Source organism: Streptopelia decaocto (genome assembly GCF_964273445.1).
Source record: "Streptopelia decaocto genome assembly, contig: HAP1_SCAFFOLD_2153, whole genome shotgun sequence".
NCBI classification, from domain to species: Eukaryota; Metazoa; Chordata; class Aves; order Columbiformes; family Columbidae; genus Streptopelia; species Streptopelia decaocto.
In genome coordinates, this window is record NW_028115367.1 from 5024 (window position 1) to 21000 (window position 15977).

The 15977-nt window shown below is 62.2% G+C and overlaps 1 protein-coding gene across 2 annotated transcripts; it reads left to right on the plus strand.

Moving 5' to 3' along the window:
* On the plus strand, positions 1–15433 carry RELB (RELB proto-oncogene, NF-kB subunit). 2 transcript variants are annotated; one of them, XM_082077467.1, is made up of 11 exons: positions 1–102; positions 1055–1096; positions 2234–2622; positions 4116–4273; positions 6030–6121; positions 6220–6351; positions 9420–9524; positions 10231–10446; positions 13889–13957; positions 14082–14159; positions 15047–15433. In XM_082077467.1, the coding sequence occupies exons 1-11, from the start codon at positions 87–89 to the stop codon at positions 15292–15294; spliced, it is 1545 nt and encodes a 514-aa protein (XP_081933593.1). In that variant the 5' UTR covers positions 1–86; the 3' UTR covers positions 15295–15433. The 2 variants fall into 2 exon arrangements, with proteins under 2 accessions (XP_081933593.1, XP_081933594.1); XM_082077468.1 differs by lacking the exon at positions 1055–1096 and having other exon boundaries at positions 14–102; positions 15044–15433.
* The last annotated feature ends 544 nt before the right edge of the window (positions 15434–15977 follow it).

Consider the following 15977-nt stretch of genomic DNA (forward strand, 5'->3'; position numbering starts at 1 on the left):
GCAGCCAATGGCGGCGGCGCCCGCGCGGGGATTTCCAGCTACGGCGGCCGCGCGGCTCCGGTGGGCGGCGGGACCGGGACCGGGACATGGCGCTGCCGCTCGGTTAGGGGACCGGGGGCGGAACCGGGGGCGGGAACCGGGGATGGGGAACTGGGGTCTGTCCCGGGGTGGGGGGGTCAACCGGGGATGGGGAACCGGGGGCGGGGACTGGGGGCTGCACCGGGAATGTGGAACCGGGGGCTGCACCGGGGATAGGGAACCGGAGATGGGGAACCGGGGTCTGTCCGGGAGGCGGAACCGGGAATGGGGAAACGGGGGCTGCACCGGGCGTGGGGGGAACGGGGGCGGGGAACCGGGGGTGGGGACAGAGGTCTGCACCGGGAGGGGGGAACCGGGGGCTGCACCGGGGGTGGGGAACCGGGGATGGGGAACCGGGATCTGCACCGGGTGGGGGTGGAAACGGGGATGGGGAACCGGGGGACCGAGGTCTGTCCCGGTGGAGAGAACCGGGATGGGGAACCGGGGGGGGAACCGGTGTCTGAACCGGGTGGAGCACCGGGGACGCGAACCCGTGTCTGTCTGGGGATTGGGGCACCGGGGACACGAACCCGGGTCTGTGTGGGGATTGGGGCACCGGGGACGTGAACCGGGGTCTGTGCGGGGATTGGGGCACCGGGGACTCGAACCGGGGTCTGTCTGGGGATTGGGGCACCGGGGACTCGAACCGGGGCCTGTCTGGGGATTGGGGCACCGGGGACTCGAACCGGGGTCTGTGTGGGGATTGGGGCACCGGGGACGCGAACCTGGGTCTCTCTGGGGATGGGGACGCGGGGTCTGCACCGGGGTGGGGGGGGGCGGTCTTGGGGACCCCCGGTTCCTTCCGGGGGGGGCGTGACACGGCCCTGGGGATCCCCCGATCCCACCGTGGGGTGGGGTGGGGGGGGCACCCCCATTTGGGGATCCCCATGTTCCTACCGGGGGTTACACGGTCCCCGCCCCCCGTGTGTGTCCCCCCCCGCTTGGGGGGGGGTGACAATGCGTGTCCCCCCCCCAGGAGCTGCCCCCCAGGACCCCGGTTTGGCCATGGCACACACCGGTGAGCCCCCCCCCCCGCCCTGAACCCCCAAAACCCACCCACAAATGGGGGTCCCCCATGCCCCCCCCCCAAATTGGGACTGGGGGTGACCCAGGGGGGCGTTTGTGCCGTTACAGATGATTTGGGTGAGTGACCCCCCCGGGGGTGTCGTGTCACGGTTTTGGGGTCCCCTCGGCTGGAGCTGCAGGTGATGGGGTGTCCCCCCCCCCCAAAGATTTGGGGCAGGATTTGGGGTGCAGAGACCCCCCCCCCCCCCATGAGGATGTGATGGGTCGTCCCTCCCCCCCCCCGCCCCGATGACCCTGATACAAAGGGGGCGTTTTGGGGGGGTCATGGTGATTTTTGGGGGTGTCACTGCGAGTTTGGGGGGGTCGTGGTGATTTTTGGGGGGTCATGCCAAGTTTGGGAGGTCGCATTAAGTTTTGGGGGGTTGTGGTGATTTTGGGGGGTCATGGCAAGTTTGGGGGGGTCGCTACGATTTTGGGGTGTCACTGCGGTTTTGGGGGGTCATGGCAAGTTTGGGGGGGTCGCTACGATTTTGGGGTGTCACTGCGGTTTTGGGGGGCTCATGATGAGTTTGGGGGTTCGTCCCGAGTTTGGGGGGGTCATGATGAGTTTGGGGGTCCGTCCCGACTTTGGGGGTGTCACTGCGGTTTTGGGGGGTCATGGCAAGTTTGGGGGGGTCGCTACGATTTTGGGGTGTCACTGCGGTTTTGGGGGGTTCATGATGAGTTTGGGGGTTCGTCCCGAGTTTGGGGGGGTCATGATGAGTTTGGGGGTCCGTCCCGACTTTGGGGGTGTCACTGCGGTTTTGGGGGGGTCATGATGAGTTTGGGGGGTCGTCCCAACTTTGGGGGGGTCACTGCGATTTGAGGGGGTCGTCCCGAGTTTGGGGGTGTCACTGCGATTTGGGGGTTCATCCCGAGTTTGGGGGAGTCATGATGAGTTTGGGGGTCCATCCCGACTTTGGGGGTGTCACTGCGGTTTTGGGGGGTCATGATGAGTTTGGGGGTCCGTCCCGAGTTTGGGGATGTCACTGCGATTTGGGGGGTTCTTCCCGAGTTTGGGGGGGTCGTGATGAGTTTGGGGGTGTCACTGCGATTTGGGGGGGCCCCCTGACACCCCCCCATCCCGCAGCCATCATCGAGGAGGTGATGAAGGAGGACGGTTTCCAGCCGGCCCCCGTGTCCCCCAAAGCGCCCCCCCAAAAGGGCTCGGCCAGGCTGGTGGCCCGTGGCTCGGGCCCCGCCCAGGCCCCGCCCCTCGCCGAGGCCCCGCCCCCCGCGCTGGCCCGCAGCCTCCGCTCGCTGTCGCTGTCGCCCAAGGCGGCGGCTCCTCCTTGGCCCGCGGTTCGAGGCCCCGGTGCGGAGCATCTGGAGGAGCTGCTGGAGCCGCCCAAGCTGGTGATCACGGAGCAGCCCAAGCAACGCGGGATGCGGTTCCGCTACGAGTGCGAGGGGCGCTCGGCCGGGAGCATCCTCGGGGAGAGCAGCACCGAGGCCAGCAAGACGCTGCCCGCCATCGAGGTGGGGGGGCTGGGGGGGGCCCTATGGGGCTGGGGGGGCAGAGGTGGAGCCCTTGGGGGGGAAGAGATGGAGCCCTATGGGGTTGGGGGGGAAAGAGATGGAGCCCTATGGGGTTGAGAGGGAAGAGGTGGAGCTCTGGGGGGACATGGGACCCCCCTGTGGTTGCTGGGACCCCCATAGGTGCTGGACACATATGGGTGCTGGGACACTCCCCCAGTGGCTGCTGGACCCATATGGGTGCTGGGAGCCCCCAGTAGCTACTGGACCCATATGGGTGCTGGGACTCCCCCCCCATATGGGTGCTGGACCCATATGGGTGCTGGGACCCCCTGTAGCTGCTGGACCCCCATGGGTGCTGAGACCCCCCTGTAGCTGCTGGACCCATGTGGGTACTGGACCCATATGGGTGCTGAGACCCCCCTGTGGCTGCCAGACCCATATGGGTGCTGGGACCCTCCAGTAGCTGCTGGACCCCAGTAGCTGTTGGACCCATATGGGTGCTGGGACCCCCCTGTAGCTGCTGGACTCCCATGGGTGCTGGGACCCCCCTGTAGCTGCTGGATCAATATGGGTGCTGGTACCCCCATGGGTGTTGGGACCCCCCAGTAGCTGCTGGACGCCAGTAGCTGTTGGACCCATATGGGTGCTGCACCCCCATGGGTGTTGGGACCCCCTGTAGCTGCTGAACCCATATGGGTGCTGGACCCATATGGGTGGTGGGACCTCCCTGTAGCTGCTGGACCCATATGGATGCTGGACCCCCATGGGTGCTGGGACTCCCATATGGGTGCTGGACCAATATGGGTGCTGCGACCCCCCATGGGTGCTGAGACCCCCATATGGGTGCTGGACCCCATATGGATGCTGGACCCATATGGGTGTTGAAGTCCCCCTGTGGTTGCTGGACCCATATGGGTGCTGGGAGCCCCCAGTAGCTGTTGGACCCATATGGGTGCTGGGACCCCCCAGTAGCTGCTGGACCCCCATGGGTGCTGGGACCCCCCAGTAGCTGCTGGACCCCCATGGCTGCTGGACCCATATGGGTGCTTAGACCCCCTGTAGCTGATGGACCCATATGGGTGCTGGTACCCCCATGGGTAGTTGGACCCCCATGGGTGCTGGGACCCATATGGGTGTTGGGACCCCCTGTAGCTGCTGGATCCATATGGGTGCTGGATCCATATGGGTGCTGGTACCCCCATGGGTAGTTGGACCCCCATGGGTGCTGGGACCTATATGGGTGTTGGGACCCCCTGTAGCTGCTGGATCCATATGGGTGCTGGATCCATATGGGTGCTGGTACCCCCATGGGTAGTGGGACCCCCCTGTAGCTGTGGGACCCCCATGGCTGCTGGGACCCCCCAGTAGCTACTGGACCCATATGGATGCTGGACCCATATGGCTGCTGAGACCCCCCTATGGCTGCCGGACCCCCATGGGACCCCCCGTGTGGGTGTCCCCAAGGCCACGGTGTCCCCCCCGTGTCCCCCCAGCTGCTGAACTGCCAGGCCATCCCCGAGGTGACGGTGACGGCGTGCCTGGTGTGGAAGGACTGGCCGCACCGCGTGCACCCGCACGGGCTGGTGGGCAAGGACTGCAGCGACGGGCTGTGCCGGGTGCTGCTGCGCCCCCCCACCAACCCCCGGCACAGGTACGGGACCCCGGAGTGCCCCCCGGGGCGGGGGAGGGGGCGGCGGGGGTGGGGACCTCGGGGTCAGGTCATGGGGACGTTGGGGTCAGCTCATGGGGACATTGGGATCAGTTCATGGGGACATTGGGATCACTCGTGGGGACATTGGGATCACTCATGGGGACATTGGGATCACTTATGGGGACCTTGGGGTCAGGTCGTGGGGACACCAGGGTCAGCTGGTGGGGACATTGGGGTCATTCATGGGGACATTGACATCACTTGGGACATTGGGGTCAGCTCGTGGGGACATTGGGGTCAGCTCATGGGGACATTGGGGTCACTTATGGGGACATTGGGGTCAGCTCATGGGGACATTGGGGTCACTCATGGGGACATTGGGGTCACTTATGGGGACATTGGGGTCAGGTCATGGGGACATTGGGGTCACTCATGGGGACATTGGGGTCACTCATGGGGACATTGGCATCACTCATGGGGACACCAGGGTCAGCTCATGGGGATATTGGGGTCACTTATGGGGACATTGGGGTCAGGTCATGGGGACATTGGGGTCACTCATGGGGACAATGGGATCACTCATGGGGACACCAGGATCAGCTCATGGGGACATTGGGGTCACTTATGGGGACATTGGGGTCAGGTCATGGGGATGTTGGGGTCAGCTCATGGGGACACTGGGATCGGCTCATGGGGACAATGGGATCAGTCATTGGCATCGTTCATGGGGACATTGGGATCGCTCATGGGGACACTGGAATCAGCCCATGGGATCATTGGGATCAGCTCATGGGGACATTGGGATCGGCTCATGGGGACATTGGGATCGGCTCATGGGGACAATGGGATCAGTCATTGGCATCGTTCATGGGGACATTGGGATCGCTCATGGGGACACTGGAATCAGCCTATGGGATCATTGGGATCGGCTCATGGGGACATTGGGATCGGCTCATGGGGACAATGGGATCAGTCATTGGCATCGTTCATGGGGACATTGGGATCGCTCATGGGGACACTGGAATCAGCCTATGGGATCATTGGGATCGGCTCATGGGGACATTGGGATCACTCATGGGGACATTAGGGTCAGCTCATGGGGACATTGGCATCACTTATGGGGATACCAGGATCAGTTAATGGGGACATTGGTGTCACTCGTGGGGACATTGGCATCACTCATGGGGACATTAGGGTCAGCTCATGGGGACATTGGAATCGCTTATGGGGACATTGGGGTCAGGTCATGGGGACATTGGCATCACTCATGGGGACATTGGGATCGCTCATGGGGACACCAGGGCCAGCCCATGGGGACATTGGGATCAGTTCATGGGGACATTAGGATCAGTTCATGGGATCATTGGCATCACTTATGGGGACATTGGGGTCAGGTCATGGGGACATTGGGATCACTCATGGGGACATTGGCATCACTCATGGGGACACCAGGGTCAGCCCATGGGGACACTGGGATCGCTCATGGGGACATTGGGATCAGCTCGTGGGGACATTGGGATCAGTTCATGGGGACATTGGGATCAGTTCATGGGGACACTGGGGTCACTCATGGGGACATTGGCATCGCTCATGGGGACATTGTGGTCACTCATGGGGACATTGGCATCACTTGGGACACCAGGGTCAGCTCATGGGGACACTGGGGTCACTCATGGGGGCACTGAGCTCGCTCATGGGGACATTGGCATCGCTCATGGGGACATTGTGGTCACTCATGGGGACATTGTCCCCCCAGTTTCAGCAACCTGGGCATCCAATGCGTGCGCAAGAAGGAGATCGAGGCCGCCATCGAGCGCAAGCTGCAGTTGGGCATCGACCCCTTCAAAGGTATGGGGGTGTCCCCCCATTTTGGGGGTGTCCCCACCCCTCGGGGTGTCCCCACCCCCTCGGGGACGTCCCCAACTGTCCCCATGCTGTGTCCCCAGCCGGGTCGCTGAAGAACCACCAGGAGGTGGACATGAACGTGGTGAGGATCTGCTTCCAGGCGTCCTACACGGACGGCGCGGGGCGGCGGCGCCAGCTCAGCCCCGTGCTCTCGGAGCCCATCTTCGACAAGAGTGCGTCACCGGGGGGGGACACGGGTGTCACCGAGCGGGGGACGTGGCACCCGGGGCGGGGCGGGTGGCATTGGGGCCACCAGAGCCCAGAAACTGGGATGGGATGGTGGCCGGTCCCAATGGGATGCTCTTGGAGATCATGTTGGGCCAAAGTGGCACCGGGGGGACGTGTCACCAGGGAGATGTGTCACCATGGGGACGTGTCACCGTGGGGATGTGGCACCAATGGGATGTGGCACTGGGGGGGATGGGGACAGTGGGGAGGTTGGGACCCCCAGGATGGGGTTGGGATGGTGTTTGGTCCCAGTCCAGTATCCAGTCCCAGTCCCAGTCTGATGCTCAGTCCCAGTCTAAGTGTCTGGTCCCAGTCCAGCTCCCAGTCCCAGTCTAAGTGTCTGGTCCCAGTCTAAGTGTCTGGTCCCAGTCCAGTATCCAGTCCCAGTCTGATGCTCAGTCCCAGTCTAAGTGTCTGGTCCCAGTCCAGCTCCCAGTCCCAGTCTAAGTGTCTGGTCCCAGTCTAAGTGTCTGGTCCGAGTCCAATTTCCAGTCCCAGTCTAAGTGCCTGGTCCCAGTCCAGCTCCCAGTCCCAGTCTAAGTGTCTGGTCCCAGTCTAAGTGTCTGGTCCCAGTCCAATTCCCAGTCCCAGTCTAAGTGTCTGGTCCCAGTCCAGTATCCAGTCCCAGTCTGATGCTCGGTCCCAGTCTAAGTGTCTGGTCCCAGTCCAGCTCCCAGTCCCAGTCTAAGTGCCTGGTCCCAGTCTAAGTGCCTGGTCCCAGTCCAGCTCCCAGTCCCAGTCTGATGCTCAGTCCCAGTCTAAGTGTCTGGTCCCAGTCCAGTATCCAGTCCCCGTCCCAGTCTAAGTGTCTGGTCCCAGTCTAAGTGTCTGGTCCCAGTCCCAGTCTAAGTGTCTGGTCCCAGTCCAGTATCCAGTCCCAGTCTGATGCTCGATCCCAGTCTAAGTGTCTGGTCCCAGTCCAGCTCCCAGTCCCAGTCTAAGTGTCTGGTCCCAGTCCAGTATCCAGTCCCAGTCCCAGTCTGATGCTCAGTCCCAGTCTAAGTGCCTGGTCCCAGTCCAGCTCCCAGTCCCAGTCTGATGCTTGGTCCCAGTCTAAGTGTCTGGTCCCAGTCCAGTATCCAGTCCCAGTCTGATGCTCAGTCCCAGTCTAAGTGCCTGGTCCCAGTCCAGTATCCAGTCCCAGTCTGATGCTCGATCCCAGTCTAAGTGTCTGGTCCCAGTCCAGCTCCCAGTCCCAGTCTAAGTGCCTGGTCCCAGTCTAAGTGCCTGGTCCCAGTCCAGTATCCAGTCCCAGTCTGATGCTCGGTCCCAGTCTAAGTGTCTGGTCCCAGTCTAAGTGTCTGGTCCCAGTCCAGCTCCCAGTCCCAGTCTAAGTGTCTGGTCCCAGTCCAGTATCCAGACCCAGTCCCAGTCTGATGCTCAGTCCCAGTCTAAGTGTCTGGTCCCAGTCCAGCTCCCAGTCCCAGTCTAAGTGTCTGGTCCCAGTCTAAGTGTCTGGTCCCAGTCCAGTATCCAGTCCCAGTCTGATGCTCGGTCCCAGTCTAAGTGTCTGGTCCCAGTCTAAGTGTCTGGTCCCAGTCCAATTCCCAGTCCCAGTCTAAGTGTCTGGTCCCAGTCCAGTATCCAGTCCCAGTCTGATGCTCAGTCCCAGTCTAAGTGTCTGGTCCCAGTCCAGCTCCCAGTCCCAGTCTAAGTGTCTGGTCCCAGTCCAGCTCCCGGTCCCAGTCTGATGCTCAGTCCCAGTCTAAGTGTCTGGTCCCAGTCCAGTATCCAGTCCCCGTCCCAGTCTGATGCTCGGTCCCAGTCTAAGTGTCTGGTCCCAGTCTAAGTGTCTGGTCCCAGTCCAGCTCCCAGTCCCAGTCTAAGTGTCTGGTCCCAGTCTAAGTGTCTGGTCCCAGTCCCAGTCTAAGTGTCTGGTCCCAGTCCAGTATCCAGTCCCAGTCTGATGCTCGATCCCAGTCTAAGTGTCTGGTCCCAGTCCAGCTCCCAGTCCCAGTCTAAGTGTCTGGTCCCAGTCCAGTATCCAGACCCAGTCCCAGTCTGATGCTCAGTCCCAGTCTAAGTGTCTGGTCCCAGTCCAGCTCCCAGTCCCAGTCTAAGTGTCTGGTCCCAGTCTAAGTGTCTGGTCCCAGTCCAGTATCCAGTCCCAGTCTGATGCTCGGTCCCAGTCTAAGTGTCTGGTCCCAGTCTAAGTGTCTGGTCCCAGTCCAATTCCCAGTCCCAGTCTAAGTGTCTGGTCCCAGTCTGATGCTCAGTCCCAGTCTAAGTGCCTGGTCCCAGTCCAGCTCCCAGTCCCAGTCTAAGTGTCTGGTCCCAGTCTAAGTGTCTGGTCCCAGTCCAATTCCCAGTCCCAGTCTAAGTGTCTGGTCCCAGTCCAGTATCCAGTCCCAGTCTGATGCTCAGTCCCAGTCTAAGTGTCTGGTCCCAGTCCAGCTCCCAGTCCCAGTCTAAGTGTCTGGTCCCAGTCTAAGTGTCTGGTCCCAGTCCAATTCCCAGTCCCAGTCTAAGTGTCTGGTCCCAGTCCAGTATCCAGTCCCAGTCTGATGCTCGGTCCCAGTCTAAGTGTCTGGTCCCAGTCCAGCTCCCAGTCCCAGTCTAAGTGCCTGGTCCCAGTCTAAGTGCCTGGTCCCAGTCCAGCTCCCAGTCCCAGTCTGATGCTCAGTCCCAGTCTAAGTGTCTGGTCCCAGTCCAGTATCCAGTCCCCGTCCCAGTCTAAGTGTCTGGTCCCAGTCTAAGTGTCTGGTCCCAGTCCCAGTCTAAGTGTCTGGTCCCAGTCTAAGTGTCTGGTCCCAGTCCAGCTCCCAGTCCCAGTCTAAGTGTCTGGTCCCAGTCTAAGTGTCTGGTCCCAGTCCAATTCCCAGTCCCAGTCTAAGTGTCTGGTCCCAGTCCAGTATCCAGTCCCAGTCCCAGTCTGATGCTCGATCCCAGTCTAAGTGCCTGGTCCTGGTCCAGCTCCCAGTCCAAGTGTCTGGTCCCAGTCTAAGTGTCTGGTCCCAGTCTCGTACTGGTCCCAGTCTCATACTGGTCCCAGTTTGACTGCGGTGCCCCCCAGAATCCACCAACACGTCGGAGCTGCGGATCTGCCGCATGAACAAGGAGAGCGGCCCCTGCACGGGCGGCGAGGAGCTGTACCTGCTGTGCGACAAGGTCCAGAAAGGTGACTGGGGGGACCCCAAGTGTCAATAGGTGACCTTGGGGTGCTCGGGGGGACCCCAAGTGTCGGTAGGTGACCTGGGGGGACCCCAAGTGTCAGTAGGTGACTTGGGGGTGCTGTGGGGACCCATCAGTGCTGCAGGGTCCCCAGGCAACTGGGGTTGCTGGGGGGGACCCCAAGTGTCAGTAGGTGCCATGGGGGGACCCCAAGTGTCAATAGGTGACCTGGGGGTGCTGGGGGGACCCCAAGTGTCAGTAGGTGACTTTGGGATGTTGGGGGGACCCCAAGTGTCAGTAGGTGCCATGGGGGGACCCCAAGGGTCAATAGGTGACCTGGGGGTGCTGGGGGGGACCCCAAGTGTCAGTAGGTGCCCTGGGGGTGCTGGGGGGACCCATGGGTGCCACAGACCCTCATGTGTCAGGGGAACTTAGGGGTGACCTGGGGGTGCTGGGGGGACCCCAAGTGACTGTGGGTGCCGGGGGGTGACCTGTGGGTGCTGGGGGGTGCCCCGGGGGTACCAGGGGCACCCATGGGTGCTGTAGACCCCCATGTGTCAGGGGAACTTAGGGGTGACTGTGGGTGCCGGGGGGTGACTGTGGGTGCCTGGGGGTGACTGTGGGTGCCGGGGGGTGACTGTGGGTGCCGGGGGCACCCGTGGGCGCCGCAGCCCCCCGGTGACGTGCCGGGGGTCCCGTCCGTGTCCCCGCAGAGGACATCGCGGTGGTGTTCCGCAAGGAGGCGTGGGAGGCGCGGGCCGACTTCTCGCAGGCCGACGTGCACCGGCAGGTGGCCATCGTGCTCAAGACCCCCCCGTACCAGCAGCTGGAGCTGGCGGAGCCCGTGGAGGTGGAGGTTTTCCTGCAGCGCCTCACGGACAGCGTGTGCAGCCAGGCCTGCCGCTTCACCTACCTGCCCAGGGACCACGGTATGGCTGGGGGACATGGGGACAGGGACCCTGGGATGGGGACAGGGACCCTGGGATGGGGACAGAACCCCCAGCGTGGGGATAGAGACATTGGGATGGGATAGAGACATTGGGATGGGATAGAGACATTGGGATGGGGACAGGGACCCTGGGATGGGACAGAGACATTGGGATGGGGACATGAACCCCAGGGTGGGGATAGAGACATTGGGATGGGAACATGAACGCCAGGGTTGGGATGGAGACATTGGGATGGGGATAGAGACATTGGGATGGGGACATGAACCCCAGGGTTGGGATGTGGCCCCTGGGATGGGGACGGGGACCTTGGGATGGGGACATGAACCCCAGGGTGGGGACAGGGACCCTGGGATGGGGACATGGACCCTGGGATGGGGATAGAGACATTGGGATGGGATAGAGACATTGGGATGGGGACAGGGACCCTGGGATGGGATAGAGACATTGGGATGGGGATGGAGACATTGGGATGGGGATGGAGACATTGGGATGGGGATAGAGACACTGGGATGGGGATGGAGATATTGGGATGGGGATAGAGACATTGGGATGGGGATAGAGACACTGGGATGGGGATAGAGACATTGGGATGGGGATGGAGACACTGGGATGGGGACAGGGACCCTGGGATGGGGATAGAGACACTGGGATGGGGACAGGGACCCTGAGATGCGATAGAGACAATGGGATGGGGACAGAGACATTGGGATGGGATAGAGACCCTGGGATGGGGACAGAGACCCTGGGATGGGATAGAGACATTGGGATAGGGATAGAGACCTTGGGATGGGGACATGAACCCCAGGGTTGGGACAGGGACCTCAGGATGGGGACAGGGACCCTGGGATGGGGATAGAGACATTGGGATGGGGACAGAGACCCTGGAATGGGATAGAGACCCTGGAATGGGATAGAGACCCTGGGATGGGATAGAGACATTGGGATGGGGACAGAGACCCTGGAATGGGATAGAGACATTGGGATGGGATAGAGACATTGGGATGGGGATGGAGACATTGGGATGGGGACAGAGACCCTGGAATGGCATAGAGACATTGGGATGGGGACATGAACCCCAGGGTGGGGACAGGGACCTCAGGATAGGGACAGGGACCTGGGATGGGGATAGAGACATTGGGATGGGGATGGAGACATTGGGATGGGGACAGGGACCCTGGGATGGGATAGAGACATTGGGATGGGGATAGAGACATTGGGATGGGGACAGGGACCCTGGGATGGGAACAGGGACCATGGGGATGGGATAGAGACATTGGGATGGGATAGAGACATTGGGATGGGGATAGAGACATTGGGATGGGGACATGAACCCCAGGGTGGGGACAGGGACCTCAGGATGGGGACAGGGACCCTGGGATGGGGATAGAGACATTGGGATGGGGATAGAGACATTGGGATGGGATAGAGACATTGGGATGGGGACAGGGACCCTGGGGATGGGATAGAGACATTGGGATGGGATAGAGACCCTGGGATGGGGATGGAGACATTGGGATGGGGACAGGGACCATTGGGATGGGATAGAGACATTGGGATGGGGATAGAGAGATTGGGATGGGATAGAGACACTGGGATGGGGATAGAGACACTGGGATGGGGATAGAGACATTGGGATGGGGATAGAGACACTGGGATGGGGACAGGGACCCCAGGGTTGGGATGTGGCCCCTGGAATGGGGACAGGGACCTGGGATGGGGACAGGGACCCTGGGATGGGACAGAGACATTGGGATGGGGACAGGGACCTCAGGGTGGGGACAGGGACCTCAGGATAGGGACAGGGACCCTGGGATGGGGATAGAGACATTGGGATGGGGATAGAGACATTGGGATGGGATAGAGACCCTGGGATGGGATAGAGACATTGGGATGGGATAGAGACCCTGGGATGGGGATAGAGACACTGGGATGGGAACAGGGACCATGGGGATGGGATAGAGACATTGGGATGGGATAGAGACATTGGGATGGGGATAGAGACATTGGGATGGGATAGAGACACTGGGATGGGGATAGAGACATTGGGATGGGGATAGAGACCCTGGGATGGGGATAGAGACACTGGGATGGGAACAGGGACCATGGGGATGGGATAGAGACATTGGGATGGGATAGAGACATTGGGATGGGGATAGAGACATTGGGATGGGGACAGAGACACTGGGATGGGGACAGAGACATTGGGATGGGGATAGAGACATTGGGATGGGGATACAGACATTGGGATGGGATAGAGACATTGGGATGGGGACAGGGACCCTGGGATGGGGATAGAGACATTGGGATGGGATAAAGACATTGGGATGGGGACAGGGACCCTGAGATGCGATAGAGACACTGGGATGGGGACAGAGACCCTGGGATGGGGACAGAGACATTGAGATGAGGACATGAACACCAGGGTGGGGACAGGGACCTCAGGATGGGGACAGGGACCCTGGGATGGGGACAGGGACCCTGGGATGGGATAGAGACCATGGGATGGGGACAGGGACCCTGGGATGGGGATAGAGACATTGGGATGGGGATGGAGACATTGGGATAGGGATGGGGATGGAGACCCTGGGATGGGGATAGAGACATTGGGATGGGGATAGAGACATTGGGATGGGGATACAGACATTGGGATGGGATAGAGACATTGGGATGGGGATAGAGACATTGGGATGGGATAGAGACATTGGGATGGGGACAGGGACCCTGGGATGGGAACAGGGACCATGGGGATGGGATAGAGACATTGGGATGGGATAGAGACATTGAGATGGGGATAGAGACATTGGGATGGGGACATGAACCCCAGGGTGGGGACAGGGACCTCAGGATGGGGATAGAGACATTGGGATGGGGATAGAGACACTGGGATGGGGACAGGGACCCCAGGGTTGGGATGTGGCCCCTGGAATGGGGACAGGGACCCTGGGATGGGGACAGGGACCCTGGGATGGGGACATGGACCCTGGGATGGGGATAGAGACATTGGGATGGGATAGAGACATTGGGATGGGGACAGGGACCCTGAGTTTGGGATGTGGCCCCTGGGATGGGGACAGGGACCTCAGGATGGGGACAGGACCCTGGGATGGGGATAGAGACACTGGGGATGGGGACAGGGACCCTGGGGTGGGGATGGAGACATTGGGATGGGGACAGGGACCCTGAGTTTGGGATGTGGCCCCTGGGATGGGGACAGGACCCTGGGATGGGGACAGGGACCTCAGGATGGGGACAGGGACCTCAGGATGGGGACAGGACCCTGGGATGGGGACATGGACCCTGGGATGGGGCCAGTGTTCTCCAGCCTGGGCCCAGGCTCCCAGTTGGCTACAAGGTTACGGGGGTGACAGCCACGGGGAGGTGACATTGGGGTGACATTGGGGGGGTCCCTCCCTCCCCACAGACGCCTATGGGGTGAACGTCAAACGCAAGCGGGGGATGCCCGAGGTCCTGGAGGAGCTTTCGGGTTCAGGTGGGTGCCAATGGGGACCCCCCCCATCCCCAAGGGGGGGACACCCCAGCTTTGGGGACCCCCCCCTGTCCCCAAGGGGGGGACACCCCAGCTTTGGGGACCCCCCTGACCCCAACTCCCCCAGACCCATATGGGATCGAAGCCAAGAGGAGGAAGAAGCCGCCGGGGTACATGGAGCACTTCGCCCCACTGCCCACTGCAGGTGGGGACCCCCAGGGACCCCCACAACCCCAGTGTCACCTCCAGGGACCCCCCCAGAGCCCCAGTGTCACCCCAGACCCCTGGGGACCCCCCCAGACCCGCAGGGTCCCCCCCATAGCCCCAGTGTCACCCCAGACCCCCCAGGGACCCCCCAGAGTCCCAGGGTCCCTCCCATAGCCCCAGTGTCACCCCCAGAGTCTCAGGGACACCTCAGAGCCCCCCCATAGCCCCAGTGTCACCCCAGACCCCTGGGGACCCCCCCAGACCCTCAGGGACCCCCTAGAGTCCAAGGGACCCCCCCATAGCACCCAGAGACCCCCCCCATAGCCCCATTGTCACCACCAGAGCCCCAGTGTCACCCCCAGACCCCCAGGGACCCCCCCATAGCCCCAGTGTCACCCCAGACCCCCAGGGACCCCCCCCCCATAGCCCCAGGTCACCCCCAGACCCCCAGGGACCCCCCCCCCATAGCCCCAGTGTCACCCCCAGGGACCCCCCCATAGCCCCAGTGTCACCCCCAGACCCTCAGGGACCCCCCCATAGCCCCAGTGTCACCCCCAGGGACCCCCCCATAGCCCCAGGTCACCCCCAGACCCCCAGGGACCCCCCCCCCCCCCCATAGCGCCAGGTCACCCCCAGACCCCCAGGGACCCCCCCCCCATAGCCCCAGGTCACCCCCATAGCCCCAGGGACCCCCCCCATAGCCCCAGGGACCACCCCCCATAGCCCCAGGGACCCCCCCCAGACCCCCAGGGACCCCCCCCCATAGCCCCCCAAACCACCCCCTCCCCCAAACCCCAGGGACCTCAGGAGGTGACGGGGGGGTCAGAAGGACCCCCTAGACCCCCCCAAACCCCTATGTCCCATATCCCACCCCCCCCCCAGAAGACGCCTTCGCCCTTTTGGCCGCGGAACCGGAGCCATTGGACACCTTGAGCCAGCTCTACGTCCCTTGGGCCCCCCCGGGTTTACCCCCCCCGTACCCCATTATGGACTTCCCCGAATTATTAGGGGAGCCCTATGCGTCCCCCCCGCAAGCGCCCCCCCCGGACCCCCACCCCACCGCCAGCCTGGTGGGCACCCACATGTTCCCCGGGCACTACAAGGACACCGACTTGCGTTTGGGGGACGTCTGAACCCCCCCCGTGTACCCCAAAATATCCTCTTTGAAATATGGGGGGGGTCCCTCTGTACCCCCCAACACACCCCGGGATGTGCAGACCCCCCCCCCCCCTGCACCCCGGTTGGCGCCGCTTTGCACTATATTTATAGGGGGGGATGTGGGGTGGCCCCCCCGGTGGGGGGGGGGGATGTGGGGTGGCCCCCCCCCGGTGGGGGGGGACATGCGTGTGTCACTGTGAGGGTCCCTTGGCCCTGGGGGGGGGACAGGGGGAATAAAGATGTTGGTGACACTGTGGCATCGGAGTGGCCGGGGGGGCTGGGGGGGACTGGGATGGGATGGGATGGGAATGGGAATGGGATGGGAGTGGGAATGGGATGGGACTGGGATGGGACTGGGATGGGACTGGGATGGGACTGGGATGGGACTGGGATGGGATGGGACTGGGAATGGGAGTGGGATGGGACTGGGATGGAACTGGGAATGGGAGTGGGATGGGAATGGGATGGGAATGGGAGTGGGATGGGATGGGACTGGGATGGGACTGGGAATGGGACTGGGATGGGAATGGGAATGGGATGGGACTGGGAATGGGATGGGACTGGGATGGGAATGGGATGGGACTGGGAATGGGATGGGAATGGGACTGGGATGGGAGTGGGATGGGAATGGGATGGAACTGGGAATGGGAGTGGGATG